Source organism: Sceloporus undulatus, chromosome 5 (assembly GCF_019175285.1).
Source record: "Sceloporus undulatus isolate JIND9_A2432 ecotype Alabama chromosome 5, SceUnd_v1.1, whole genome shotgun sequence".
NCBI classification, from domain to species: Eukaryota; Metazoa; Chordata; class Lepidosauria; order Squamata; family Phrynosomatidae; genus Sceloporus; species Sceloporus undulatus.
In genome coordinates, this window is record NC_056526.1 from 1,331,054 (window position 1) to 1,349,302 (window position 18,249).

The 18,249-nt window shown below is 48.3% G+C and overlaps 1 protein-coding gene across 10 annotated transcripts in view; it reads right to left on the reverse strand.

Moving 5' to 3' along the window:
• The window catches only part of LOC121932053 (SH3 and multiple ankyrin repeat domains protein 3-like), a 324,411-nt gene that overhangs the window by 291,916 nt on the left and 14,246 nt on the right, over positions 1–18,249 (reverse strand). For 9 of the 10 annotated variants that reach the window (XR_006104255.1, XM_042470338.1, XM_042470336.1 and 6 more), the window contains exon 5: positions 4,682–4,748. Coding sequence is in view for 8 of the 10 variants with exons in the window: in XM_042470338.1 (XP_042326272.1) it covers positions 4,682–4,748 (67 nt within the window). In the remaining 2 variants the exon portion in view is untranslated. Of the gene's footprint in view, positions 1–4,681; positions 4,749–15,756; positions 15,764–18,249 lie in introns of those variants that run through there. The other variant, XM_042470345.1, reaches the window with a different exon arrangement.

An 18,249-nucleotide genomic window follows, 5' to 3' on the forward strand; every position in this document is an offset into this window, starting at 1 on the left:
TGGAGTCTCCTTCCTTGGAGGCTGTCTTTAAGCAGAGGCTGGATGGCCATCTGCTGGGGATGCTTTGATTGGATTTCCTGCATGGCAGAAGAAGGGGGTTGGACTGGATCAGGGCCCTTGGGGTCTCTTCCAACTCTACGATTCTGTGATTCTGTGTGAGCACTCTCTAAACGGCTAGAGGCGAAGAGGTGAAGGCTTACTATCCAGGTGTCCTGATTTAGGAAAGACAATTCTAATTAGTCCTCGGTCATTCCATCCTCCCCCCCCCCGCTACTTTTAAAATGTCCCAGATTCTCTCTCCACCTCCCACTTTTTTCCCTTTCTCCTCAGCTAACTTCAATTGCTGCAAATTAATTCAAAGTGCAAAAGTAGTTTGCTCTCAATTAACTTGTCTGGAGGGAGATGAAGCTTATCCTTCCCTGGAGGCTCAGGCAGAAGCAAACTGCTGCAGCCTCTCCTTTGGTTCCTCCCCTTCTTCTCCTTTTGTGTCCTGTCCTTTTAGATGCAAAGCCTGAAGGCAGGGAGCCATCTAATTAAAACTAATAATTGTAAGCCGCTCTGAGACCCTTGAGGGCTGAAAAGGGGGGGAGCGGGTATAAATACCATCAGCAAAAAGTAATTATTGGACTGCCATCTGCATTCTGCTCAATGGTTGATCTATGGCATGGGAAGTCTTTTAACGATTTCAATTTGCTCCCCATCTAGGATGAATTTCTCTAACTTCTCTTTGCTGAATGTCCAATAGTAGACCTGCTCTGTCTATTTTCCCAGAGCCCTGGCCCTGCTGGGCTGGGGCTGCTGCTTGCTCCCCTTCCGTCTGGGAACACTAACTACTCGCCTTGTAAGAAACACTACTCCTCCTCAAGCTCCTCAGCAAAGAGAGAGAAAACGCCATAGTTTTTCCTGAGCAAGAAATGCATTTGTCTCGCAATGTTATTAAATCTATTAGATCTAATTCCACCTGCAGATTCTTCCTACAGTAAGCAGTCACTGGGGAGAAGAACAGCTTTCTTTATGCTAGCAACCTCTAGTTGTGTCGAACTACATCTCCCCAGTTTGGTGATTTTGGGAGTTATAGTCCAACTCCCCTGGAAGGCACTGAGTTAGTGAAAGCTCAGCTAGAACTGAGGTGAGAGGAAGGCAGAGAGGATTACAGAGAATATGGAAGAAAGCAAGTTTTTCCCATAGGCCTGATCTTCACATTCTCTTTCCGTCTGCAAGATTGTTAATGACCTCTGCATCCAGAATCAGAAATAATGCGATGAGTCCAGGGGCCAATGATGAAGGATGGAAGATCTGTGGAAGCTGTGAGAAGACAAGACTCTCTCTGGCTCTAAAAGCCGTTTCTCGGAAAGGAACCGAAGGCATCTCTGAGAGTGGAGCGCATCCGACAGAAGGTTAAATGGCAGCTCAACTGGAGCCTCTAATTACTGATGCAAAGGAAAAGCACAGCTCAAGCGAGAGGTCATAGACCATTATGATATTCTGTGTGTGTTTCATCTGTGTATTTGTTTTCTTTGGGAGCAATCCGGGAGACAACAGCAGCGCTAAGATCCACTGAAGAGAAGATGAAAAGAGAACAAAGTTCAAGTGAGGAATACTGCCGCACATTTCTTGTAACCCAGAAGCGGCAATTAGAATCAGCTGCCCAAAGTGAGCGGAGAAGGTTTTGCTGCTGCAGCTGACACAGACTGAAAGGAGACGGGCAAAAGATGATGGGCCTCAGCTAATTGGCCTGGAAGCAAGGCATCGCACAGCCCAATGCGGCATGCCAGCCCTTGGGTCTGGACCGCTGGCTTTGAAGGCGGCTGCACACACTCAGAGAGAGGGAAGCAGGTTCCTTGCAAACCCAGCACCGGAAGGCAGACGCTCCTCATTGCAAACAATACCAGACTGAAGATCAGCTGACTGTCTCTGGAAATTTGCAAGGCAAGGGAGATGGCGATGGGACTCTTGTTGCATGATGTTGTTGCTGTTGTTGTCTGCCTTCAAAGCCATTTTCGACTTATGGCAGCTCTAAAGTAAACCTATCATGGGTTTTTCTTGTCAGGATTTGTTCAGTGGTGCCTTCATCTGAAGCTGAGAGAGTGTGACTTGCCCAAGGCCACTCAGTGAGTCTCCATGGCTGAGCGGGGATTTGAACCCTTGTCTTCTAAAGTTCTAGCCCAAAACTCAGTGAGTCTCCATGGTTAGTCCTTGGATGGGAGAATGGCAAGAAACACCAGGTGCGATAGGCTAGATTTCAGGGGGAGGAACTGGCAAAACCAACCCTTGAGGATTCCTTGCCTGAGAAAGCCCTATGACATTCATGGGGTCACCCTAAGTTGACAAGCAACTTGAAGACACACACTCCCATGTACACAAGCATACACATGAGACATTCAGCACTGAAGCTGGGAGGTGCTGGACTCCACATATGCAGCTTTGACTTTTGTGGATTTGATTATTCACGGATTTGATTAATATGTTCTCTCTAGGGATCTCTAGGTCCTCCAGCATGACTCTGCCAGAGGTTGACCATAGAGTTGCAATCTAAGACCTAGAGAAAACACTTCTCAAGGCATCTGTAGGTCCTCCAGTGCAATTCTACAGTCAACTTCCAGCAGATACTGACCATAGTGTTGTAGTGGAGGACCTAGAGATTGCTTAATAGGTGCTCTCCCTTAGGTTAAAAAAATTATGGTTTCTTTAATTTGCAGGGGTCTTGCCCCCCTAAGCCCAGCAAAGATGGAGGAACGACTGTGCTTCATTTTAGACTTTAGTTGGCCATCCCGGGAGATGCCATACTTGTGGACTATATGGCTCTCAAGGCACCTTCTGTGATTCTGTGACTCCTTCCTTCTTTTTAACTCCCCTTTCGATGCTTGCTCTGCCGCCTGTCCTCTTTGTCCCCTTCCAAGGACCTGGATGGGCAGCTGGGACAGGACTGGACACAGCCCAGCCTCCATCCTCTGCCACCTGGACCATCTCAGCAAGGCTTTCTCTTCCTCCTGCCTAATCCCACCTCTCAGCAGGCATTGCAGGCACCTTTTCAAGTGGCTGGGGCCATTCTTTAGCCAATTCCCTTGGCACACAAGGGGCCGGCCATCTGGACCTGCTGGTCTTTGTGCCCCCCAGTTTTGTATTCCCAGCGCTATCTGACCTACTTGGATCGATAACGGCATTCCACAAAGTCAGCACGTCTGCTGCCTGTAATTGCTCTCCAGGCCTCCAAAGTCCTGCTCCCTTCCCTCCGCTCTCATAATAGAACCAAATTAAATAAGTTCTTTTTGGTAGTGGAGCCATTTGACAATTCTCATTCATGTAATCTCCCTTTCATTTGTTAATGGGACCCACGCTCGCTCGCTCGCTCGCTCACTCGCTCGCTCGCTCGCCTTCCCTTGATGCTGTGCCCGATAGGCGTGGGAGAAGCTGCCATTCCCCTCTGAGGAGCCTCTCCAGAGGGACAAAAGCAACTGCTTCCACAAAACGTTGTCTTGGGTTTTAACAATTCAGTTTGCATCCAAGCTCCAGAGGCCTCTGGGTAGAGACCTAAAGTCTGGATTGGGACATTACAGGCAACATCTGACCAGCATCTGCACCATGCAAGCGTTTCTTTGTTTGGGGTAACAGAGAGGCTGTAATTCGTTTGTCCACTCTGTAGAAATAATGCAGTCTGACACCTACAGAATCCTGGGAGTTGTAGTTTTGTGAGACACCAGCACCCTTTGGCAGAGAAGGCTAATGTCTTGTAAAACTACAAATCCCAAGATTCCACAGAATGGAGCTGCAGCACTTACAGTGTTTTCAGACTTGATTATTTCTACAATGCAGATGCAGCTTGGGACAGCATGCTTTGGCAAACAAAGCTCCTGCAATATGGACCAGAGTGGGCCAAGCAGGAACAAGGCAAAACGGAACCCCAGACATGACCAGCCTTACCTTCTCCTCCCATCACCCAAGAGGACAATCGCTCAAGAGCTGCACAGAAGAAAGAAGGCAGACCCCAAAAGACCATTTCCCACAATCTGGTGCATTCCAGATGTGTTGGACTCCCAGCCAGTTAAGTACAGCTTCTAAGTCCGTTAGGCCTGGATGCTGGTTGAAGATTTTTCCAAGAGAAAAATCCCAGTCTCAGTCTGAATCCTGAGAGAAGGTTTCTCCCAAAAGGAACACTGGAACCACAGGGATCCTGCAAATATTGCTCTGGAAGAATCTGCACAAGAGACACAACTGGGCCAGTTCCACCTGCAAGATCTCCTCCCATTTGTCTGAAGGGGCAACTGAGTCACACTCTAAATCTGCAAGCCAACTGGCACTTTTGGAAAGCCTCAAGGGAGTTTGTATCAAGCTGGCTGGTGGCTCCATATTGGTGATGGCATGAATCTGCTCTAGGTTTTAACCTGGCCTTTGATGGAACTATTCATGGTTCTGAACCTTAGCCTTCCCAATTTGGTTTGGTACCTTGGATAGAGTTAATGTTTGGACTAAAAGCTAGTAGACAGAGGAGTCACCAGCCACAAGTTGGATCCATTCCAAGCAGAGGCAGGCTAGTCCTGCAGGGAAAGCCTGAGATCTCTCCAGAATCTCTCCATGGCTGAGCCATAAACAGGACCCACCTTTCCTCTTCCTCCTTTTTTAAAGGCTTCTCAGCTGCACAAGGCGACATTTAAGCAGAAGCAACTGAAAAATTCTCACTCACCAACATCGGACTCTTTGTGGGTTTTGATGATTTCAGCCAGTTCAAAATTCCCCGCAATGATGGCCACCTGAAGGAGGAGGAAGTGGGAAAGCAGAGGAGTGAGTTGGGCAGCAAAACACACCACAGCATCATGGAATCGTAGAGCTGGAAAAGATCCTATGGATCATCATCTAGTCTCCCTCCTTTCTGCCAAGACAGGCAATCCTCAGCTAAAGCATCCCTGGGAGGCGGCCATCAAGCCTCTGCTTAGGTTCTGAGAGCCCACCAACCTCTGCGGAAAAGCTCTGGCCATCAAGAAGGTCTTCCTGACATTTAGAGAGACACTCTTGAATCACAGGATTTGAAAATACCACCCACCCACCACCCACCCCTTTCAACCCCATTCTGCCATGCAGGAAGACACCATCAATGCCCACATTTGAATAGACTGTTTTGCATTCTACTGTCTGGAAGAGCAGAAGACAAACTTATTTCATCTTCCACATGATGACAGCCCTTCAGATGTGTAGAGATGACCATCGTCCCATGTCACCCCAATATTCTCCAGGCTGTACAGTGAGCCCTCCTCATTGGCTGGGGTTAGGGCTGCAAGTTCTCCGTGAAAGTGGGAAAAACCATAAAGAATAAACCACTAATGTTTTTACTTGAGAGAACACCTATCTAGGAAACTTAAGGTCCTCCAGTGCAACTCTATGGTCAACATCCAGTGGAAATTGACCACAGAATTTCATGGGAGGATCTACAAATAGCTAGAGAGGTGTTTTCTCTCGGATCTCTAGGTCTTCCATCAGCACTCTATGGTCAACTTCCAGCAGAGTCACACTGAAGGAGCTAGAGATTCATAGAAAGAACATATTACACAAATCCATGAATAATCAAAGCCACAAAACTCAAAGCCACAAATGTGGAGGGCTGGCTGTACATCTCCATTTCCATCAACTTTTCATCATGAGGCTTTTGGTTTCCAAACTTTTCATCATTTTAGTCATCCCTTTGCTGGACTAATTAATGTGAACAGCTCTTTATATCATTTAGACACACAACGACCCTGAGAGGTAGGCCATTAATGCCATCCTTTCACAGGTGGAGGACAGGAACTCACAGTTAGCAAGGACACAAGGTTAATTTACACAGTGTCCGGTCAACTTTTAAGGTCAAGTCTTCTGTAATCCAAGAGTCAACACTTGGATTACTGAAGCATTACATTTTTTCTCACTAGTGATCTCTGCCTCTTGCAACCCCTCCAAAATCTGTACATATCTGCACCTGCTGTGCTTCCTCAACTGTTCAGTTGTCATGTAAAAGGAAGACCCAAATGAGGCTTGCTTTGAAGTTCAGAAACATAGTTATTTTGGACACAGCCAGACATGAACCTCCCTTAGACACCATAGGAGTGTGCAAATATTTTCAAAGGGGGTGAGTGGGTGGGGTTGAGAAAGTCTCTCTGCAAAAAGAACAGAGAAGGATGTGGGTCAGGGAGACAAATATGCAAAGTGGGAATCCTTTTCTGAAGACTGGTTAACAGTCAGATTTGGCTCAGAGAATACACTGCAATTCTATAAAGCAAATAAAAACTCCCACCCCGACCCCAAAAAGAAGGAAGCATGGGAAAGGAGACAGCATGGACACAAAATGATAGAGCGAGAAGGGACTGCAAGGGTCACCTAGTCCAAGCCCCTGGCATGCAGGAACCCACTGCAAAAGCACTCCAGGAATAATGCAAACTCCTGACGATGTTGGGACACGCAACTGCAAGGCAGAACTTGGGAAATTGCACTTAAGATGAAAGAATATGAGAACTCACATGCAAGCCACTTGCACGGCTAAAAAGGGATGATTGTATGGTGAGCATGGTTTTACCTGAGGCACTGATTCCACTGGGATACAAACAGAAAGTGGCACTGTGCGCACAATAGAGATAATCTGGGACAAATATGTCATGTCTGGTGGCCTGGCATGGAAGAGCTGGGCTCGCCAGAGGCACCTCCATGCCAATGCTCAGCTCCTTGGTCCCAGGAGTGAAAGAAGGTCAGCTTCTGGCCTCACTGGAAGCCTCTGCAGGTGGAGGAGCCAAGAGGCCAAGGAAAGGTGACTGGTGGCTCTGAGGGGGCTTCTCCTTTGGACTTGATTTGCAAGGGAAAGAAGAGCTGTCACCCTGGTTTTGTGTAGCAGCTTATCTGAAGCCTTCCCTAGCTGCCATAGCTAGGAGGAGAAGCCCAAAATGGCTGTAAGCTGACAAAGCCAGGGAGCCAGGAGAAAGCCCTTCTACAGAAAGTGAAAGCCAGGCAGGTTGGCAAGGCAGAAGGAGTCTAGGGGCGGCTGGTGCAAAGCAGGCTTTCTCATTTTCTCCTCTTCATTGGTTTCATTGTCACGGCTTGGTTTGCTTGGTCCTTGGGACTCTCACCTTCCCATCTCCTCCATTCCTGGGCTTCGCATCCTGCAAACAGCTAGCAGTCTCCGACCAAAGTCCTTCTCCTGAGGCCATTGCAGCTCATCCTGCAGCCGCTCTCACCAGCTCATTGCCAGTTGCCTGTCTTTGCCTTCCCTAAACTTAAAGATTCTTCTCTCTACATTGAGTGCATTTACCTTAGCTTGAAGACCAGGGAGAGTCTGGAGATTCTGTTGGTTTACCATCCACCCCGTAACCTAACGGACTCCCTAGCCGAGCTGACGCAACTAGTCTCGCAGCTGGTGTTGGAGTCACCTAGGCTGCTGGTCCTGGGCGACCTCAACATCCCCCTCGAGACTGGGTTGACCAACCTTACTGGTGCAGCTCGGGAGTTCATGCTTTCCATGACAAACATGGGCCTCTCCCAGATAGTCTCTGAGCCTATACACTGTGCAGGTCATGCCCTCGATGTGGTCTTCTGCATGGAACAGGCATATCCATGGGTGGAGATAATTAGTATCTCTGCTTTGTCATGGACGGATCATTTCCTGGTTAAGGTTGGACTGAAGGCCACTATCCCTCTCTCTGGGGGTGGAGGACTGATTAAAATGGTCCGCTCTCGAAGGCTGATGGAACCCGTCAGGTTCCAAGAAGCCCTAGAGGGTCTTATGGTTGGCAGTGCTGGCGATTCTGTCGAAACTCTGGTTAATATGTGGAATAACAACTTTACCAGAGCGATTGACATGATCGCTCCCAAGCGTCCTTTCCAACCCACTCAAAATCGTAATCCATGGTATACAGAAGATCTTAGACAAATGAAGCGGGCTGGACAACGACTAGAGCGCAAATGGCAGAGAACTCAACTCATCCGATAAGACACTTCATTCGACCTTTCTTAGGTCTTATCAAGTGGCGATAGATGCAGCTAAGAAGTCCTTCAATTCTGCATCTATCTGCAAAATCTCATCCAGCTGAGCTGTTCAGGGTAGTGAGGAACTTAAAATGGGAACTGTAACCCAACTACCTCCTACCCAGAACCCATTATTAGATCGCTGAAGCCTGCTGTGACGCTTTTAATGATCATTTTTGCAGATAAATCTCCTCGGATAAGAGCTGATTTTGGAATGCCAATTTGAGGACAGAGACAACTAGAGAGGCATCCAGTGCCTCCGCCATGACTGGTTGGACTGGATCAATTGAGCCGGGAAGTATGAGGACGTGGACCCAGCTTCTTAGTAGTTTGACAAAGACGACTTGCCCAACCTGGCTGGCGGTCCAGGGGGGAGAAAAAAATCAGGTGAGGCTGAAAAACATCATGAATGCATCCCTCAGGGAAGGCTCCCTGCCTCAAGGAGGCAGTAGTTGACACATTTAAAAAGCCTTCCCTGGACCCCCCTGGATAGAAATAACTACAGACCAGTCTCGCTACTACCGTCCCTGAGCAAGGCGATCGAGAGACGGTCGCCCAATCAACTACAAGCAGTCTTGGAGGAAACGGATTTCTGGATCCATTTCAAACCAGATTCAGGAGGGGATACGGAGTGGAGACTGCCATGGTCGCCTTAGTCGATGATCTCCGTCTGGGCATCAACAGGGGAAGTGTCACCCTGCTGGTGCTCTTGGACATCTCAGCGGCCTTTGATACCATTGACCACGGTAATCCTTCTGAACGCCTGAGAGAGTTGGGTATGGGAGGCACTTGCATTGCAGTGGTTCCGATCCTACCTCTCGGGCAGGTTCCAGATGTGGTCGCTTGGGGACAGTTGTTCGGCCAAGAGGGGAGCTCAAATCGGGGGTCCCTCAAGGTGCATCCTGTCCCCAATGCTATTCAACATGTCATGAAGCCGCTGGGAGAGATCATCCGGAGACAGGGGGCGGGGTGTTATCAGTACGCTGATGGCACCCAAATATACTTCTTATGTCTCAGACTGATAGTGACTAAGGATGGCATCTCTCCTCTGAATGCCTGTCTTGGAGCGGTAATGGACTGGATGAGGGAAAACCGACTCAAGCTGGATCCAGGTAAGACGGAGGTACTTGCATAGGAACCCCGAATCCAGGAATGGAGTTGTGTCAGCCAGTCTGGATGGGGTGCACCACTTCCCCTGAAGGATTCGGTCTGTCAGTTAGGTGGCGCCTTGACTCGCGCTCCAACTGACAGCTCAGGTGGATGTCGACAGTCAAGAGCGCCTGCATCAGCTTTGTCTGATATGCCAACTTGCGCCCCTTCCTGGAGCCGATAGGGACCTGGAACAGTAGTACATGCGCTGGTCAACCTCTCGATTGGACTTCGTATGGCTCCTACTTGGGGCTACCCTTGTGCCAAGTTCGGAAACTTCAGCTGGTACAAAATATGGCAGCCAGATCGATCACGGGAACTTCTAGGAATGACCATAAAAACACCGGTCCTGAAGTCTCCTGACGGCTGCCCATTATTTCCGTGCAATACCAAGGTGTTGGTGATTACCTTTAAAGCCCTACTGGCTTGGGCCCAGAGTACTTGGAGGGAACTGCCTTCTTCCCTATGTCCGCTCCCGCACACTAAGGTCCTCTGGAAGAAATCTAGACAGCCAAAAAATCAGCTACTCTGTCCCAGAGGGCCTTCTCTACTGCGGCTCCTAAACTATGGAACGACGCCGGAGGAGATCGTCACATTTCCACTCTGGAGGCTTTTAAGAAAGCCTCAAGACTGGATCTCTTCCGGCAGGGCTTTCCAACCTAGTTACCCTCCCCAGATCTAGATATTTTGTCCCCTCTCTGTCTATTTCTCCCCCGCCAAGGTTTCTGGCTATTTTTTGGTTGTTCAATGTTTTTAATGTTTAAATGTTTTAATATTATATACTGTTTAATTCTGTTTGTGTACTGGGAATGGGTGGTGGTGGTAGTTCTAGGGTGTGATTTTTTAACTCTATTGTAATTTGTTGGATTTTATTGTTGTAACCCGCCCGGATTCTTCGTGAGGTGGGCGGGCTAGAAATAAATCTATTATTAATTATTATAATTATATGGTGAGTGGACTTGATTGGAAGCTGGGGGGCTGATGGACGCCTTCCCGTGGAGGCTGCAACCTCCACACCTGGGGATGTTTGTCAAGAACAGTGGAGCTGACAGCTTTCAGGTCAGCGTGCAGTGACTCCACTTTGTGTTTTAAGCCAGCCTTTAAATGTGCTATCTAAGGTGAGGAACCTGTTCAGAGTGGGGTTCGGCCCCTAAAATTCAGATTAAAGCCTGGATGGGGGTTCACTGCCACACTGACATGGAAGCCACCAAGCTCCACTGATGAAGAGTGCAGCAATGACCGCCTGAACTGCAAAGATGTCCTCTACCAGAAGTGCTTAATGGCACCATTTGAGCATTGAGTTTAAAAAATAGGACATTGTGTAAACACTGGCTTGGATGGGCCCAGGAACAGTGGGTTCAAAACTCCCCGCACTGCCTTGACCCATGGCTATCTCTTTGGCCCCTATCCATCGAACCATTGGGAGACAGGGGTTCAAATAGTCACTTCATTCTGCATGGAAGAAGAAACCATTTCAAAAGTTCTTGGGTGAGATTATGAGAGGATTTAGTTAGTTAGTTAGTTTGCATCTGAAGCCTTTCTGGGAAAAACCTTACCTGCTCAAAACACATTGGTTTGTGGTGAAAACTAACTTTTCCTGCAGAAAGCTCCTTTTTTTCTGCAGAAAATGTACTGTTTTTGCACAATGCTTTGGCACAACAGTGGTCTTTTGTGCAAAAACAAACTGTTTGCACAAACATTGGGGGGGACAAAAAGTCCCTAGATGCAGACAACAACAAAAAGGCAGCCCCCCCCCCCAAAGTGTGGTGTCTCACCATTTCAAAACAGCCTTTCTCATCAAAGACTAACAACACTGACAAGTATTTTTTGCACCTTGGCAGAGTATAAGCAGACGCTCAAACTCCTTGGAATTGTGAAGCTGCCAACATTCCTTCCTTCTCGGCTTCTATCGGCCACCTCTCCATGAAACAGCAACAAAGCTCCAGAAAGCCTCCCTGAAAGACAGCTGAGAAACAAAGCTCAGCTCCTCTTTCTCTTGAGACCAGAATATGGCTTCTCATATTCAAGGAGAAGAGGCAACAGGAGTTGTTTTAATAATCGCTTTGACGATATGGAACTGTAACAGATCCAAGATGCTGCACCGGTCTCAAGTATGAAATGGAGGCAGAGGACCGTGAAATGCTGCCTTCATAATGAGAAGCCAAAAAACGACACATTCCACTCTTAGCAGAGAAGGATGGGTGAAAAAACAACAGCGAGGAGGAGAGGAATGGACTCTCCAGCATTTTAGAGGAAGACAACTGAAATCCCGCAGAGAAAGAGAGAAGGGGAGAAAAGGCGTCCTGGAAGGGGCAGAAGAAGACCAGTTTGCTCTGGGAAGGGACACATACGCTATACAGTAGCTCTTCAAGCCCTAAGTTTGGGTCAGAAGCTTCTGAAGGAGCTGTGAATAATTTTAGAGAGAAAGACTTCAGGAATTGCTGCAGTTTTCAAACACTATTGGCATTATAAGACTTATTCTGCATGCACACACAAAAATGGTGCATGGTTATTTGAGCATGGTAAAACATTTCCCGGCCACATATTCTGTGGCAGAAGGTCACTTTTCCGTGCATAAAATAATATTTCTGCACTGAAATATTTTCTGAGCAGAAAACAATCCTCACGTGTAGATTTTGTGAGAATAAGTCTCAGACGGAGAAGATTCTCACCATTCAGGATCCCGCTCACTAGTGTTTCTTGATGCTCAAGAAGCATGGGTTTTCAACATTGTTTTCAGGATTTCTCTTATTCCTACTCAGAAGGAATGATCTTCCAGATCAAGCAAGAAGGAGGAGGTTCTAGGGAAGATCCTCTCTGGTGTTTGGCTCCAGTTAACTTGCTCCCAGGTTTAATTTGCATTTTATGGAATTATCCAAGAGACTGAACCTATTTTGGGATAGGGTTCAGGACCCCGAGAGCTCCTTTGCTGAGCATTTCCACCCACACTCCTGGCCAGCCAGTCTGGTGTAGTGGTTTGAGCACTGGACTATGGCTATGGAAACCAAGGTTTGAATTCAGAATTCAGAATGACCGTAACGCTTAGAAAACTGGGCCAAAACTAAGCATTTCAGCAAGGATAAATGTAGGATACTCCACTGGAACAGTAGAAATGAAATGCACAAATAGGATAGATGACAGCGGGCTGGTGGCAGTAAATGCGAAAGGGATCTGGGAGTCTTAGTAGATCATAGTCTGAACATGAGTCAGCAACATAAAGCCAACGTAATTCTAAGGGAATAACAGGAGACACTTCACATGCTCAGAGGCACTGCAGTTGGAACAGCAGTGGGGGAAGATTTAGTTCAAATGTTCGTTCACACTTGGCAGGGTAGGGTTTAGCTATGGAAAGCATAGGATGGGGCTGGCAGAAGTCTTTTTCATGGCCTGGCACTCTCCTTATTTTTTCCTGGAGATGTCTGCTCTGGCTAAAGTACAAGTGTCTTTGGTTGCCTCCCATTTAGATTACTGTAATGCTCTATATGGGGCTGCCTTTGCAATGTGCTCAGTTCATAAAATCATAGAATCATAGCGTTGGAAAGAGATCACAAGGCTATCCAATCAACCCCCTTCTGCCATGCAGGAACCTCAATCAAAGCACTCCCTGACAGATGGCCATCCAGCCTCTCTTTAAGGACTCCAAAGAAGGAGGCTCCACAAATATTCAAGGAAGGAGTGCATTCCACTGTCAAACAGTTCTTACTGTCAGAAGTTTCCTCCTAATGCTGAGCCTTTAACTTTATGGCTGCCCCTCCTGTGGAATCTGGGGTTTGTAGTTTACTGAGGCCTAAGAGCTTTCTGGCTAAGAATTCTCAGTGCCTCCTCCCAAACCTGGAAACCCCAGGAATCGGCAGGAGCCGGCTGTAGCAGTGAGAGTGGAAAATTAGTGCTATAAATTAACCACGGAGGACATGGCCGGCCATGAGACCGCAGGACTGAGCAGAGCTGTCGAAGACAAGAAGGGGTCTTGGAGGTGCCTGGTTCACAGGGCCCCATGAGCTGAAGCTGACTCAAAGACACTTAACAACAACAAGCTTCCTCGAGGGCAATACTGGGAGAAAAGGGCAGAATATAAAAGAGGAGGATGGGGATGACACTATGAGAACTGTGCTCTACTCATCGCTGCCCAGGGTTGTCTGTAAGGGAGACACAGCATGAGCGCATGCAGCCCATCCCTGGCCAATGGGCCATGCTCAGTCCCTTCCATCAGAAGTTGCAAGGTCGCTGCTTGGCAAAGAAAGCTGCCTCTGCTTGCCCTTCTCCTTCCCAGGGAGCCTTGCTGACAAAGGCCGGTGATATAAATAGCTCTGGATTATCACGCACACGGCTGGCGTGCCAAAGCAGAAATGATTCTGAGGACTGTCTTCAAAGTGCAGCTATCTCAGAGCTTGGAAAAGTTACTTCAATGTTCATAACAACTCTCAGGCCATCCCCTCCTAAAACAACAGCCACAACACACCAGCTACATGGAACGTATCCAAGGAGGGAACCGAGATGGTCAAAGTTTGGGGTACCATCACACTTTGGGGGGACAGCTTACGGAGCTGGCTATGTTTAGCCTGGAGAAGACTTTGAGAAGCCATCTTTAAATATCTGCAGGGATGTCGTGTAGAAGATGAAGCAAGCTTGTTTCTCGATGCTCCAGAGATTAAAATGACAACAAATGTTTTCAATTAGGAGGAAGGAAATTTTCACTCAACACAGGAAGAACGTCCTGAAGGTGAAAGGTGCTCAACAGTAGAATGGACCATCTTAGGAGGTGGCAACCTTTCCTCCTTCATTGTAGTTTTCAGCAAAAGCTGGATTCCTTCAGAATGGGTTTCCTACACTACACAGGGCATATATGATCCTTGGGAGGGAAGATGATCGATTCCAAAAGGGGGAGGGAAGGGGGAACGGGGCAAGGACAGAATGAGGAAGAGATCGGGAAAAAGAAAAGGGAAGGGTGAAAGAGGATGTAGGGAAGGAAGGACTGTATGTGTAGAAGACTTGCGGCCTTTCGCCAGGGCTCCCAGAGCAATCTGATCCTTGCGCTCCCCACGTTATGCAAGCCGTGCCTCGACACTTCCGTGAGTGTCCTTTGAGCGCACGGTCTAGCTGTCTCCTTCTTCCAGTGCTGGCAGTTGCTACTTCAGTCACACAGAAAAAGCGAGAAGAACAGTGCATCTTTTGGTTTATTCCCTCCTCTAGAACCAAGTATAAAGAACTCAGGGGCCATAGAATTCAGGACTCGGAGGAGGCATCCTCTCTGGTCACACAGGCCATTGAGCATGATTTTGGAGAGACGGAGCGGGGAAAAGAAGGTTCTGGAGTGCACAATGACCTTTCCTCCTTAGCGATTCGTTCAAGGCTGGTGCAGAAGCTCTTCCAATCGCCCACCTGCACATTTCATGAAATCGGAAGCTCCCTTCTACTGACACTTTGATGGTGATCTGCCAGTTTGGAAGCGCGACTGTAGCAGCTGTGGTCTTCTGTTCAGCAATATACTTCCTGAGATACCAGGATGAACTCTGGGGCCATCTAATGGATATATGCAGCTACCCTTGTGTGAGTCATATTCTTAGGAAGCCATCTAGCCCAGCATTGCCAACTTGCCTGGCAACAGCCTGTCCCCTCAGGGTTCAGTGCGATTGCTCTCCTAGCTGTAACTGAAGATCCGGATTCCTGATGGGGCATTTCCATCCAAATATACCAGGCTTCCATAACTGACAGGTTGAAAAGGTAGAAGCTGCTCTCTACTGAGGAGGACGCTTGGAGGACCATCTCAACCAGTACTGTCAACTCTGTCTGGCAGGTGCAAGCTTTCCAAGCAAGATTGGATCCCTAGCCATACCTAGGAGCGCTCAGCTCCCACCTGATGCTCCTTCCATCCAAGTGGTTATCAGGCCTGGCCCTGCTTAGCTTCTGAGTGCAGTGATCTATAAAACGAACAGGTTGACTTATACTGGGTCCAACCTTGAGCCTAGTATTGTCACCCTCGGACTGGCAGTAGCTATCTCTGTTCTTTCCTGGTCCACCCGAGAATCTCTGGTCATCCTCGGGTGGTCTTTCATGGAAGGGACAGACCAAGGCTTATCTCCTAAGCTTCCAATCAGATGAGGTCAGGAATGTATGATGTAAGATGCCCTGCTAAACTGAATTGGACTATTGTCGCCACCTAGCTCAGTGCTCTCAATTTTGATCGGCAGTGGCCACTTCTCTCCTGATAGCTCCTGTCCAAGAACTAACCAGGCCTGACTCTGTTTCTGAAATCAGATGAGAGGTCAGGATTAGGGTGAAATGCACCCCTTTATGTGCCACTGCCAGGGAGAGGGGAATTTGGTAGCTCATTTGGAAGCTATTTTGTCTGGAGGTTGCTGAGCTGAGTTCCTCTTAACCCAACACCATCTACAGTCCTTCTTGCTGAGCAATCCTCTCCTTCTATTTGCCTCTCCATAAGTGTCTCTGGGTGCAGGGCAGACTTGAGCGCTCGTGGCTTGGCTGGAGCTGGGCTAATCCCATTCCCTGGGTGTCAGCAACTTTTTGGGAGAGCCTTTGACAGCAACTTTTTTCAAGAAGACATGGAGGCTGTGTTTGGAGCCCGGTGGGAAACCTAGCGGGGAGAGAATTCCCCATTTGTTCTCCTACCTGGAATGCCGTCGGCTGTTGTAGTTCCGGATCTCTTACTTGCACCGCGGAAAAGAAGAACCCGGGCACAGCTCTCCTGGAGGATGAAGAGAGGAGTCACATAGCTAAAGAGGAGGGAAAGACAGCGGGTGACCAAAGCGGAGAAGAACGGCTCAGAAGAGACAGAAGTCTCCTTGGTGCAGCCAGCTTGGAACTAAGTGCAAAAGTGGGGGCAGATATAAGGGGTGAAATGTTTTTCCCACAGGCTCTGCCTATCATCCCTTCCCATTCATGGTGAGTAGTGATTTTGCACACAACGCGAACCTGTCTTCCTCCTCACTAGGCTGTTGGTCCATCTAGCCCAGAAGCAGGGGCTAGCTTAATGCCCAGGGGCATGGCACCAAAAAGGACACCCCTGTGAGTCACACTGCTGTTCTGCCTGCCAGAGCAAGGCCTGATGGGCAAGGCAAGTGCCCCCCACTGAGGGAAGGTTGAGGGGATTGCTACCTGCCATCCAAGGGTAGCTGTGCCCAGGACTGTCCTGCACTCATTGCCAACCACTGCCAAGTCTTAGACACAGAAACAGATCTGGCTGGACACCCCTTGGTCTCAATGTTCTTGGGTCATATGAGGATGGACAAGGCACTCCTGCCCTTGCTGAATTAGAGGACAACAGAGTGAAGCATTCTCACCTGGTTGTAGAGCGCACAGACGTGAGGCAGTGGTTTCCCGAGGCATTCGGTGCCGTCATGTCAGCCCCATAGAACAGAAGTGCTCAAGGTGTTTGGACAGTCCATAGCGGCAGGCCTGCTCCAGAAGTGAGTCAGAAAGAGGGGGAAGGAGGAAGGGAAGGAGAGAGGGGGAAAAGAGAAGTCAGAGGCCAGCTGGGAAGCATGAAAACCCTGGACTTAGTGGCTCAATTCTACACTCAACACACTTTCACAAATGTGTTCTGAAACATTACTCTTTTAATTTTTCACTTCACATTTACCTTTCAACTCTGGCTCTAGAATCCCAGCCAAGGGCAAACGAAAAAAAAGAAAGAAAAGAAAAGAAACCACTTGCAGACAAACCAAAAGTTAATGGGGCCACAAGGGCCAACTAGCCAACTGCCCAACCTCTGGGCATGAAGGAACAAACAGTTAAAACACTCCTGAAAGAGCCTAATTGATTTGAGAGAAAACTGATTGGCTTCCTAGTCTAACCATCTGATTTGGCAAAAGGACTGTAGAAAGGCAGGCATCTAATCCTTTCCTTGACAGTGCAAGGGATCCGCAGACAAAGTTCCTAAAGATGCTTATCAACCTCATTTAAAGAATATCTACAAAGAAGCAGAGCCTACCACTGCCTTTCCACGTCAAAGAGCTCTTAAGAGTTTTCATCCTAATATTTAGGAGGAATCTCTCGTAATGGAATTCACTGGTTCATGTTCTAGTCTCTGGAGAAACAGAAAACAAGCCTTCTCCATCTTCTACAGGACAACCCGTTCAAAAAGTAGCTAACTGTCATGTTGCTCTCAGTTTTCATTTCAGGCAAAATACCGCCATGCAGGAATACAATTAAAACATCCTGATGATGCCCATTCAGCCCTCTGCTGAAAGACCTCCCAAAAAGGAGAGTCTACCAACACTCCCAAGGGAGCGTCTCCATGCTCAAACAAGGTCTTACAGTCAAAACATTCTTCCTATATTATGTGGAATCATCCCTTGTCATTGAGTCCATTGGTTCATGCTCTGATCGCTGGAGGATCAAAGACTTGGATCAGATATGTCCGAAAGTGGGGAGCCTCTTCCTATTCCAGGGAAAGGGAGAAAGGCAGCCATCCTTCCGGAGGTTTCCCTGCCCCTGCCACTCCACCTGGTGGATTTCGGGCCAGCCATTTTCGTCCATGGCAGCCCCTCCTGGCGTAGTCGTGCAGCAGCAAACTCGCAGCAGTAGGGGCCCTCCAACCATGGCACTGTGGTACAGAGGCGTTAAGCGGCGGCTGTCCTTGTAACGGTGGAGGACCCCAGGTCTAACAACGTCTGTTGCAAAACACAGCCACAACAGGCAAGGGCAGTTGGTTCAGTCTCCATTAGACCTCTTGGCACAAAGGGATTATGGCTGGTGGCTTCCATGCCAGATGGGACCCTGAATGGATGGCCGGGGTTTCAGTTTGAAGGAGCCATCCAAAGTGCTGAAGCTATTTCAGGAGGTATGAGTTATGCCAGCCTGGACACTTGGCTGGCATGCAATACCCCTTTTACTGTCGGGGAATGGGGAAAGTCAGGGCAAAGGCCAGCGTGGTTGTCCTGGAATTTGCACTGAATGCAGGGAGGGGGGATTGTGGACGTCATGGTGGCACTGCTTGACTCTCTCCTTGTCAGAAATGCTTGGGAACAGAAGGGTTTGGGATTTGGGGATTTTTTGGAATTGGAATATTTGCAAACAGTTGGGCCCTCCGGATCGGTAGACTAGCCACCGTAGACTGCAGCTTCGAGGATGGCCTGGCCCATGCTGTCAACGGAGGTAGTA